The following is a 12,250-nucleotide window of genomic DNA, read 5'->3' as shown; positions in this document are numbered from 1 at the left end:
GTTGTCGCGAATATCAACATCCGCATAAATTAAAATATGCGGATATTTTAATTTCATAATCAATGCTGATATTCATTCGGATATTCGCATCGTGACATTACGTTACGGGGGTGTTTGTAGATATAGTTGTACTTGAAGATATGACTATAAACACCAAATTATAGTAGGATTCACTATTAAATTGATACTCACTTTAAAAGTCAAAACGTCAAGCCCACACTGCGAACGAAGCTAAGCTATTATAATAGCTTAGCTCACGTAGCCGGGGCATCTATTCATACTTCGGTCCATACCGCGAACTAAGCTAACCACGCTAACTAAATAACGATCCCGCTAGCTATGTAAAATATGTCGCCCTTCACCCACATACGTAACCATGGTCACTACTTACTACGTATTTTCTTTCTTAGCTTAGCTTTGCATGCAACTACGCGAGCTAAGCTAGCTTAGCTAGCATAATTGGTTGCATGCAACTACGTGAGCTAAGTTAGCTAGCTTCGTTCGCGGTGTGGACTGCGCTTTATTGTACAGATTCAGTACCTATACAGGGATAAAAAAAATCCATAAAAGTGATATGTTTAGCTCTTTCAGCTTTGTCTATTATATTTTTTAAAATAATTCTTGTAAACGATGCGAATAAATATCTATTTACCAAGAACAACCCCTACTTTCTCACTCAGTGTTCTCAGGGAAACTGCGTTACGAATAAGTTGTAAATTAGAGATATGAAATGTAATTTTAAGTTAATTATTACGAAATATGGTTATTTTGGTTATTAAGTCACATACAATAACTTAAACCAATTTTTAACATGAATTAATCTTTAATTCAGAAATTAAGAGTTTTACAATAACCTACATATCCATGTATCTATACAGATATTTGTATTTTATTTACACTTTTCATTAATATATTGGAGTAATACTCGTGCATATAAACCTAATAGACACACAATTTAAGTTTTACAATTTTTTATGATATTGGGTAGATTTTTAAATAAGACTTAACAAAATCTCTATTTTAGGTGAAGGAAAATAAATGCCTACTTTATAACATTTTCTCTTATTTTAATTGTAGTATTTCTAAGTATTCGTAGTTTTTATAAGAGTGTAGTAGATAGTTCATTTAAAACAACGTCACATTAAAATATCTGGCAATAGAGCTTGAACCACTGTATAAACTGTATTTCAGTTATATTGTGTCTTTGCCTTACCAATAAGACACATTTCAGTGGTTTCTCCCATTATTGCATTTAATTTGTATTGCATTATGAGCATGTGATCAAAATCTATATTATGGATAGTTGTTGTAACTCCATAAATATAATTATAAATTAATCTCCAACTCCATTGTTTTCTATTTCATTTTATACACAAGTCATTACAGCTCTAATAATGAATACCCAATACCGATATTTAGCAACAATTTTAAAGGGTAAGCTGTTGGAATGAACATTTCAAGTTTACATGCTAACTGAGGAGCGGTTATTCAAATAGAATTGGTGAGCGGAGATCAGCAATGTGATTACGTAAAGAAGAGCAGCAATCCAGCAGTTATATGCATTCTGGAAAGCAAACAAAAAATTGTCAAATAATCTTACAACATAAAAATTTGCAGTAAAATTAAAAATAATAATAATGCACACACTTAACATAGCCCCGCACTAGGCACATGGCACCGTGTCGCGGGTGCCATGGACACACATATAGACAACCACAAATTACACCCAAACTCACGAGAGAAATAAATGTAGGCCATACAAATATTTCTCCCGTCCCGGGAATCGAACCCGGGGACCTCTGCATGGCAGTCTGGTATGGTAACCGTTCGGCCACGGAGGCAGTTAAATCATATATGACCTGGAAATATCTGCAACCACAGTACATCAGTATGGTGAAATTATAACTTAAAATGACTAGGTAAAGGTCATTTGTAAATTCCGGTTCAGTAGGTTCATTAAACAAGGAAAAATAATTTAATAAAATGTTTTTATATAGGGACAAAACTCTTTACAATTTATTATTTATAAAATAAAGTCATTAGAACCTAAACATGTTAGGGAAAAATATGATCATATATAATTAGTATTAAGCATAACTAAATAATATGGTAATTCATAAGTAGGCCATGAAAATAATTATTGTAAAATAACTGAAGTTGAACAAACCAAACATTTAATAAACCCTGATATACTCGTAAATGAGTCCAGATTGCTTATGAACAAAATATTTCACTCTAAGTGGATGTCACAATAAATATGACATAAGCTGAACAACACATACCATACCTACAGTGACACCAGCCCGTTTCACCAAGTACCAAGTACCTACACTGTCACATCATACAGAAAGCATTTTGTAAAATTACCGCAATATTTATGAGGCACATGCTATAAGAATAAAGACAACTTTACGAAATGCATAAAATATATTTAGTGTTTTAAAATCAAACAGAGTTAGGCTTGCCTGTCACACAAACATTTTAATGGTATCTTATCTTTTGATGCAGTGCCCCTTAATATTACAGCCTAACACCTCTGGAAATTAATAAAATAAATTCATACATTTTGACATAAATGTCAAGACATCTAAATTTTTGGTTTTTTCAACCACACAGACAATGGGCTATTTGGCATTAAAAGTAGGAATTGAACTCAGTTTTTAATTGATAAAAAAACAGACTATGTTGGTAGTGAGCAATGAGGCCCGTAGTACTAAATTTTTACTACATTTATCTACAAAAACATCGGTTTCATTCGAATGTTTCAAAGAAATGTTAATTAAATTTTGTCTTCAATGTTCCGTAAAAATGTGTCAGGGGATTATAAGCTTATTTAACAGTAAGAAAGTAAAGGTTATTTCTAAAACATAAATGATTAACTATCATGCAATTTTTCCGCGCCTATTTCACATGCTTCAAAGTCTAAGCAACCATGACACCTTAAGCACCTTAAGGTCATTAATATAACAGATTTATAATATTATATATTTTTAAAATAGTTCGTAGATTTTATTAAGAGTTAATAGAAAAGACTATATAATTATATACCACTCAACAGTGTGTTCTTGTGTGGTATATATACATGACTCACCTGATTATATCCCGCCTCTACGTCTGTAATGAACTGATCAAAACCTTTGTGTTCTTCCGGCAGGGGTAGGTCTTCCAGCAAAGCTAAAGCTCTTATATAGTAGAACACGCCCATCAAAGTCTGAAAATAATTTACAGCCGTGTAGTGACCACGAATATTTCTATTCAAATTTTCAAGTTTTACTCACCAGTTGAATGATTCCCCACACACTCAAGACGAGCCCGCACAACGACAATTTAGGGCCACACACTTTAAAAACCATTTTGTTGGATTTATTTACTAAAATCAAGAGCAAAAATTGCACGAAATATCGACTCCGAACTGTCAGCTGATGTCAAAAACGATCTCTCACATGATCTTTCCTTGTCTATAGTATGACCGTTACGTTCCACATCAGAAGTGTTTTTTAAATAACTTTCATATAACTTTTAAAGCTTTTTATCTACACCTACCTCCAAAATTTTGTTCATGAAAAATCCGTTTATACTCTTTATTAAATAAAGTTATTTATTTCAATATTACATTTGTATAATAGTCGAAGTCAAAAACATAAGTTCCATAGTATTACGTCGTAGATCGGAACTATTCTGAACATTGCCATTTGTAGATAAAAATTCTCGTTTTAGTAAAATCTGCAATAACTACATAATACATTGAACTTTATAAAGGTTTTTTTCTCATCTCTGTTTGATACTGTATGCACATAACAAATACTTTTAATATCCGCTCTATTTAAAGCAAGTTTAAGTTTCGTCTTCATTCCGACCAGTATGGTTTTTGGGACCAGTTTCATTAAAGCAATTCAACAGCAATCTTAAATATGAGTGCGAATATACTATGTTGATCCTGGGTCTCTTTTATTACGTCGTGTTATGTTTGCTTCATTTCCTGTGTGTGTAGGCATGTCAAGTCGCATACACTACACATCGGCTGTGGCTAAGAGGTAAGAAGTCACTGGCGCGACAAATTATCCCATTGTCGCTAAATTAACATAAAATAAATATTTACACAGCCAGTGGCGGCGCTTTGCATGCAGCTCTAGCATGTCAACAGTATTGGCACCAGGGGCACCGGTCGATGTAAATCAATTAATAGATTACTCACATTGTATACTTAAATTTCTATAGCAAAAGAAAGGTGTTTTTTTAATAAAGCTATTTTTTTCACCGATCAAATAAATATGTAAATGCAATAGAATGAATAGGTTTTTGTTTCTGGCACTTTTAGTACATTTTGTTTGTTTGTAGTTGGTATCATTATTCATGCATGAATGACACATTTTTTTAATCGTCGTTCATCTTCGAAAAAATAAATTTCGATAATGGTGGATCGTTTAGGTAGGCGTTTATTCTGATTTGTGTAGTGCATTGCATAATATAATATATTTTCAGTGGTATAAGTTTTTGAAGCAATGTGGTTTGTCAACTTAGTAATCGTCATTGTTCGACTTTCGTTTGACGTCAACTTTTATGCCGCAATTTTGTAAGTGATTGTTTTAATTTTCAGTCAATAGTGAGGCCAATGCACGGCGGATCGCTATGGTGGAGAACTGCTTCGGCAGTTCCGGACAGGTACGTTGTTTACGCACATATGTTTACATAGTTGCTTAGTTCGAAACTAAGTTTGATAGCAAGTTTGATATTGGCTTAACTGTTCTCTTGCGTTATCTGCCGTCTGTCTGAAAGATATGTAGTTATGTATTCTGAATATAATAATCATTGCGATATAGCATAATCTAATGTGTATTTTATATTTATTTTAATTTTGTTTTGGTTCAACAACTAGGTTGTGTCTTACATTGTGTCAGAATGGCCAATGGTTGGATAGTATATCTATATTTCGATTTGAAAGACTAAGGTTACCATCCTGGTTAAGTGGTGGTGGTGGTGGCTACACAGAGGTCCTGGGTTCGATGTCTAGGCCGGGATAAATATTTGTATGGCCTACATTAAATATATTTGTTAGGAGTTTGGGTGTAATATATGGTTGTTAAGTGTGTGTTCATGGAACCTGCAATATGGGGTTTCCCCGTTGCGGAGCTGTGAGGGGTGTATTATTATGATATTATTAAAAATAATAGCCACCTAATAACTCGCTAAAGTGGTATCAGTGATGAGGTGATGCATAGGCTCTGAATGAAGCCAGCCTAATAAAAAAAGAACTTGGATTCCAGTACATTGGTACCACTATAATAGTAATAATTCATTAGGCATTACCTACCTTTTTGCTTTAGCGACAGTATATGAAAGAAACAAGAATTGTAGAGGCCTAGCAAATTTTTTGACTGAGACCTTCAAGGACTTACATTGTTAACAAATTTATTGCAGTGTCCCATTAAACTTCATTATATTTACAGAGTTCCTTACCTCCTTAAAATTGTTTAAAACTGCTTTAGTGCTCTATGGTCTGTGTCATTTTTGTACTTTTAAAATTTAATCAGTGCAATTGTAATTGTAATTGCAATTTATAAAAAACAAATATTTTTTATACTGACCACATTATTCCAACTTAATACTGAACAAATAATAATTCAGACTTGAAGAAAACTTTCAATAATTATCAATTTGTCTCATTATAGTACTCTTAATAACCTCAAAAACTTTTCAAAAACTGTCAACTTCTCGCAACATAGCACTGAGTTTTCCAACACTGACATTGGCAGAATCATCATGTAAAACGATGGAAGCATATCGACCAAAAATTTGATTTAACTATATAAATAAAATAAAAATACAATACATTTTAAATACCTAAAATTCTAGGGTCGGCGGACTGAAGCACATAAGTAAAAAACGTGCTTCATTAGTAAATATATCACACTGCTATTACAATAGCGTTATTACTTAAAATATGTGATATTCAAGATTATACCATTGTTGAACATAAAATTTGATTCTCTACACTTCAATAAAACCATCATTAGAATATTGTGAAAAACAACTAAAAGATCGACTCATCCGTAGAACAAAGATCTATGTGCAAGGCTACTTGTTCTCAGGAATATACTAAACATTTCTGTCATTCTTGTTCGCTGTGGATGTCAGATCGACCATTGTTCGATTTTATATTTCCAAAACGAAACAAGATATATAAATTCTCAAAACACTTTTACATAGGCCTTAGTTTGAATAACGAAATTATTCTTGTAAAGTACTTATTCTCTTTTCACTATATAATCACATCGGACTCTGTTCTTCGGATGAACCGAGATATCTAGTTACCTACTTAACACAAAATGAGAGACATTTTATGTGAGCTAGTTCTGGCCAAAATAGTCCTTATTCAAAAATATGAAATTGATTTTTCTCTTTTATTTTTTAAATATGTAAAATTTACACAGATCTTTCACGGGAAGTGAGTAATTAGTTTTTCGTAGATTCTGAGAAAATACACTTTTTGAGTTAATACACTATAGTATTAACGGTGCGATATAATTATATATTTTGTTGTGTGTTGTTTATAGTGTTGAAAGATGTGAAGAGAATGATAAATTTGAAAAAAATGCCTCTAGAATAAAGTTACAAATGTATGAAGTAACAAATGAATTTGACTATTGTGCTTTAGCTAGTAGATGCATTAATTTATACGAATGATGTTGGATTTTGACTTACGTGCTTTAGTCCACCAATCCTAGAATTGTGGTTGTAGTAAATACCTCCAGTTATCAGTAACTGATAACTAAGCATTGTGTAATAACGCAAATTTTAGTAATTCTTCAAACTCTTTTTAAAAGCTATATTGTGCACAGTTAGGCCAGTGAATACAAATAAAAATATTTAAATAGATCACTCTAACAGTGATAACTGTGTCTAAATGCAGGAGTGCAGGTGGGGGCCGTCAAGGAGGATGCTTGCATGTTTGAACTTATTACCTTAGTACCAAACACAGATCTAAAAAATGCCAGATTGAAATAAAAACTTAAATATTAACTTTTGGTAAATGTATTGTGCTTCTCGGAAAAAAAATTATTGGTTATGATGTTAGTAATATATATCTGCAAGGTAGTTACTATTTTACAAATAATCCTGTATACATATTGTTGCTTCAAATGCAAAATGGGCTAAGCAACACTTTTGGTCATACTGAGTTATAATGCTGTTGGAATCAACTAATGTTTCTGATACCAATGGTATAATTATATAACTCAATATGACTCAAAAAGTGACTGAAAAGTGTTACTTATTACCATGTTTGCCTTTCAAGCATTGATATGCTTGTTTCCACATCTCTGCACCTGTGATCATATGGGTTATGGCTCAAAATACACATTCTTGGAGCTGGTGTGCCCGTGATTGGGAGAACAGTACTAAAACAGTACTAGAAAAATGTATTTTGGCATTGTGTCCTTTTAAAGAACGTCAGAAGAAAAATGTTACCAACTTGGTCTAAACTTATACTTTTGCATGTATCACAATAGTACCTAAGATTTTTACATACGGAAATATTTCATCAGCATGCTGCATTTAGTAAACAAATTATTAGTTAATCACAACCTTTTTATTTTTCTGTTTTTTATTTTCTTATTTCACATTTTGTATAAGTAGTGACTTTCTGTAATTGGCTTTTGTACTGCTTAAACACATTTGTCAAATAAGTTTGAAAATGCTGTTGAAACTTTGTTCATTAAATAAAATAAAATAAATATTTTATTGTTTGTAATCCAAAGTGCATGATCACTAACACAGCACTAATAAAATGCCCAATTTTTCAGCCTCTGGCAGAACAAGGCAGGGTTCTTGTGGGGGAAGGTGTCCTAACAAAGATGTGCCGGAAGAAACCCAAGGCACGCCAGTTCTTTCTGTTCAACGACATCCTGGTTTATGGCAACATTTTGATGAATAAGAAAAAGTATAACAAACAACACGTTATTCCACTTGAAGAAGTTAAATTGGAGTCTCTCAGGGATGAAGGACGTGAGTATTTTTTTGGCCACTTTAAAAAAAAACAAACTTTCGAAGATGTGTTTCAATTTGTACCTGCATTTCATGCTCCTTGAACTCAGGGTTTCTGCATGGAACTTAATAGTTCCCATAACTGTCTTAACTTGAATATCAGCTTAATGTTAAACAACAAAATCTCTAACATTTTCAAAAGTCATTCTGGAATTTCAGTAGTTGATATTGAGCAGGTGGGTTTGAAATTTGTCAGATTTGACATTTTACTCTGAATGTCATGCTGTGAAGATAAACAATTAGGTCCCAGGACTATCACTGCTTAGGAACAGTTTGTAATTTATAAATACTGTATTAGCTTCTGACTTTTCTACTTATATTTTCTAGCACATTCATTGTGATTCTAGACACTTCTGTGCTTCTTACTATTGTTTATTTATAAAAAGTAAAATACACTGTTACCTAAATAGTACATAGACAGTGGTCTAGTATTAAAAGCTATAGTTGACGAGTATTAGTGTTTTTAAAGAGTGTAAAAGAGTTTTGCAATAAAATTGATGAGCTGATACTCCACATTAATAAGCCAACATGTTGACGATTTTGGACAGTCAACATGTCGCCATGAAAGCCTAGATTAGCCGACAGGTCACCCGGCATTCCGGCTGCTTAACGCCTCTATCACGACGAACGTGTTTAAAATGTCCAACCATTGGTCTGAAACACGACAAGGTAAATTAAAATAATAAATAAATAAATATTAGAGTTAATAATAAAATTTAGTTTCTACATTGACTCGGCCGGGGATCGAAACCGGGACCTCAGAGATGGCTGCATCATGAAAACCAGTGTGCAAGCCACTCAACCACGGAAGTCGTCACCACAGGCAATTCGGGTTCCCGTACTATATTAAGTTTCAATACGGTCAGACAAATAGAAATGAAATAAATATTAATTTTTGATTGAGATTCCTACACTAGCTGAGAATACAGCTGATCTTTAAAAAATACTTTAAGATTGGTGCAGCCATTTGAATGCTACTGTACCATAGACGCACAAACATAGGCTTCAACCTTATAACTCCCGTTTTGCTTCGAGGGTTAAAAATAAAACGACAGCAGACAGATTGTAATACATCTTTCAAAATAAACGAAAATGTTTGTTCATTTTCAACTACTCATGTAACTCGCACCCCTCATGGAAGAATGGCTTAAGTGGAATTACGTCAAACATGTTTATTGCTCCATTATGCCATACCACTTATGCCATTCTTGCATGAGGGGTGCGAATATCTTCTGTCTTTTTTGACACAAATATAATTTCTCATTTCATTGTACTAAACTTAGTATAAAATTTTTATGTATTGTCATATTTCTAAATGCCAGTAAATATTGAATTTAAAATTGAAGCAAGCGAGATATTTTTTGAAACACTACCTAAAACAATCAGTGTATGAAATTACATGAGTCATTATCACGGCCTATGGTAGTGATGAATCACATAGATATGGTTTCTTGGCTTGGCCCGTGTCAATGAAATGAAAAGCCGTATTTATGAATCACATTAACATTATCAAGATAATGTTGCTGCATTGGGTAATTACATATGCATTGCTATCAAAATTATGGTTTATAGCCTCTACTAAAGCTGTTATAGCTATGTGTTATCAGTGGTTTGTACATTTGAGCTTTTGAAATAATGTATTAGATTCATTCACTCAACTATGGTATCTGGTGAACCACTGATGACTGAGCCTGCAATAATATCTACTGCTTAAACGAGACTAACTGGTGCCTATAGTGGAATGTGTATGAGTTAATACAGCGACAAAAGCATGCTACATTGTTATTCAGTAAAATATTCTATCTACGGTAATTAAGGTATTTTCCCTCCATGTGGCGTAGCCGTGGGACACCTTATATAGTTGACGATCTCGGTGGCCCAGCGGCTAACTCTGTGAGCCCGAGATCAGAAGAAAGAGGACCATTTTTATAAAAGAATTTTTATAAATTATAACTGCCTCAGTGGTCGAACGGTGACCATGCTGGACTGCCACGCAAAGGTCCCGAGTTCGATTCCCAAGCCGGGAGAAATATTTATATGACCTACATTTATTTCACTCGTGAGTTTGGGTGTAATTTGTGGTTGTCTATGTATGTGTCCACGGCTCCCGCGATACAGGGTTTCCCTAGTGCAGGGCTGTGACTGTGTGCGTTATTATTATTATAAATTGATCCTGGTCTCTGTGTTGTGGGTAGTGCTCCGGGATAAATTCCGTTGCTCTAGTACTCATAATATAGGGAATTTCCTAGTTTGACACTAAGTAATTATTGATTTTATTATTATTATGATACATATATATTTTATTTGCAGAATTCAGAAATGGTTGGCTAATTCGCACAGCGTCAAAATCGTTCGCTGTGTACGCAGCCACCGCCACCGAAAAGGAAGAGTGGATGGCTCATATAGAGAAGTGCATAGAGGACTTGCTCAGGAAGAGTAAGTATTAAAAAACATTGATTTTCTTTCCTTTTGGATCATGGGTCATTTTTAACGAGAAGCCAAAGCCAATTAGAAAAGTTTATTTGCATCCTTTATATAACGAACCTCAAGTGCCTACAGAACCCTAAGGACTGGATGTCACCCGACAGCTAGCGTAGCTGTGTCCGTACTAAACGTATGTTTTATACATTTTATGAGCAACCACAGCACTGCAAAGACTTGACAGAAATTTTATTAAATATTTTCCTTTGAACATCTGCAATCAGTCGATGAGTTGAAGGATGTAGAATGTTCCAGAAAGTTAGCACCATTGCCCTATAGAAGGCACATCGGCTCTCTGGAGTCTCTATGGACTTCATATAACCCTATTTTTTTGAAATCTACGGAGGCAGAATAAATTTTGCTGACTGTTTACCACAAACATGAAAAGAAATTTAAAAAAGAAATTAAATTCAGTGCTTTTAGTTGCATCAGATTTACTATTATTATTCTTTAAATTGAGTACGATTGCATAATAGTAATAGCAGTAGAGCTCCTTGAGAAAGAGTTTGTCCATGGAAGTACTGCCACCTTACCTATTTCTACCGCCAAGCAGTAATGTGAGCATTACTGCGTTCCGTTAGTAAGGGTAGGGCTGCTGGTGAAATTACATGCATTTGGGACATTTCAACTTATGTCCCAGGGCCAGGGCGCAGTGGCAGTGCCTCAGATTTTTGCGATGTAAAGCTTTGATTGGCACTGCATCTGTTATGGACAGGCGTGTCGCTTACCACCAGGCGCAAGTGAACGAAGCGAATAAAGTATACCAGGAGCGTAGCGGGTAAAGGTAACCAACCCTGGTGGGAGACTGACGTGTTCGTATGTAAATTGAACACCACGCCACTACAAAGAACAGACATACACGCTTACATAATTTTGCAGAATAGCGCAACTAATTATGAATCTGACGATTACCGCCTACAACAATTTCAGGTGTACGTAGGACGTATCAGTCTGAAGCCGCAAACAAAATATATTACAACATAATTCGCGCCTTACGGGGTTTCTAATCTCTCGGTAAATTCTGAAATAGAATCTACTATTGTTAGCAACGGCTATTTTTTAATATACTATAATTTTTAATTCGTCATGTTTTATGTTATGTATGTATATGTTGTGTGTGTATAGTTACGGTACTAGTGGTATAAACATATATAAGTTTAAGTATGTTACCAAACAGTTTTTAAAGTATGGGTTATGCTTATATTATTATCGCGTAATCAGTATAGTTGGGATATTGTTTTTATATTTTGTATATTGTAAATTTAAGAACTCTTATCCACGTAGTAAACGCTGTTGTTGGCAAAATTTTATCTTTAACCTCCTTTTGCGAGGCCTCCATTTTTATTTTTGTTTGGTCAAAGCAGCATATTAGCGGTCGTCCTTATCCACACTTGCCTTCATCTTTTTCTTCATATAGTCACTAACTGCCTCCGTGGCCGAACGGTTACCATGCCGGACTGCCACGCAGAGGTCCCAGGTTCGATTCCCGGGCCGGGAGAAATGTTTGTATGGCCTACATTTATTTCTCTCGTGAGTTTGGGTGTAATTTGTGGCTGTCTATATGTGTGTCCATGGCACCCGCGACACAGGGTTTCCCTAGTGCGGGGCTATGTTGAGTGTGTGCGTTATTTATTATTTATTTTATTAAGTCAGAGCATAGTGAATTTTATATCAATTGAGTAACGTACAAACTAGATATGAGACGATAGCTGCGGGAATTCTCGAA

The 12,250-nt window shown here is 34.3% G+C and overlaps 2 protein-coding genes across 3 annotated transcripts in view; one reads left to right on the top strand and one right to left on the bottom strand.

Annotated features, from left to right (window-relative positions):
- Nucleotides 1-957: 957 nt before the first annotated feature.
- LOC113231030 (ribonuclease kappa-B-like) lies at nucleotides 958-3,435 on the bottom strand. The gene is made up of 3 exons (XM_026465179.1): nucleotides 3,279-3,435; nucleotides 3,092-3,211; nucleotides 958-1,564 (listed from the first exon to the last, which is right to left on the bottom strand). The coding sequence occupies exons 1-3, from the start codon at nucleotides 3,351-3,353 to the stop codon at nucleotides 1,463-1,465; spliced, it is 297 nt and encodes a 98-aa protein (XP_026320964.1). The 5' UTR covers nucleotides 3,354-3,435; the 3' UTR covers nucleotides 958-1,462.
- A 962-nt stretch (nucleotides 3,436-4,397) lies between these two features.
- The window catches only part of LOC113230653 (pleckstrin homology domain-containing family F member 2), a 27,520-nt gene continuing 19,667 nt past the window's right edge, over nucleotides 4,398-12,250 (top strand). For both annotated transcript variants that reach the window (XM_026464667.1, XM_026464666.1), the window contains exons 1-4: nucleotides 4,398-4,428; nucleotides 4,598-4,662; nucleotides 7,803-8,004; nucleotides 10,354-10,479. In XM_026464667.1, the coding sequence (XP_026320452.1) occupies nucleotides 4,413-4,428; nucleotides 4,598-4,662; nucleotides 7,803-8,004; nucleotides 10,354-10,479 (409 nt within the window). In that variant the 5' untranslated portion in view covers nucleotides 4,398-4,412. The remainder of the gene's footprint in view (nucleotides 4,429-4,597; nucleotides 4,663-7,802; nucleotides 8,005-10,353; nucleotides 10,480-12,250) is intronic.

Source organism: Hyposmocoma kahamanoa, unplaced genomic scaffold (assembly GCF_003589595.1).
Source record: "Hyposmocoma kahamanoa isolate Upper Pololo Valley unplaced genomic scaffold, ASM358959v1 64, whole genome shotgun sequence".
NCBI classification, from domain to species: domain Eukaryota; kingdom Metazoa; phylum Arthropoda; class Insecta; order Lepidoptera; family Cosmopterigidae; genus Hyposmocoma; species Hyposmocoma kahamanoa.
The sequence above is the reverse complement of the archived record's forward strand: the minus strand, read 5'-3'. Positions and strand labels throughout refer to the sequence as shown.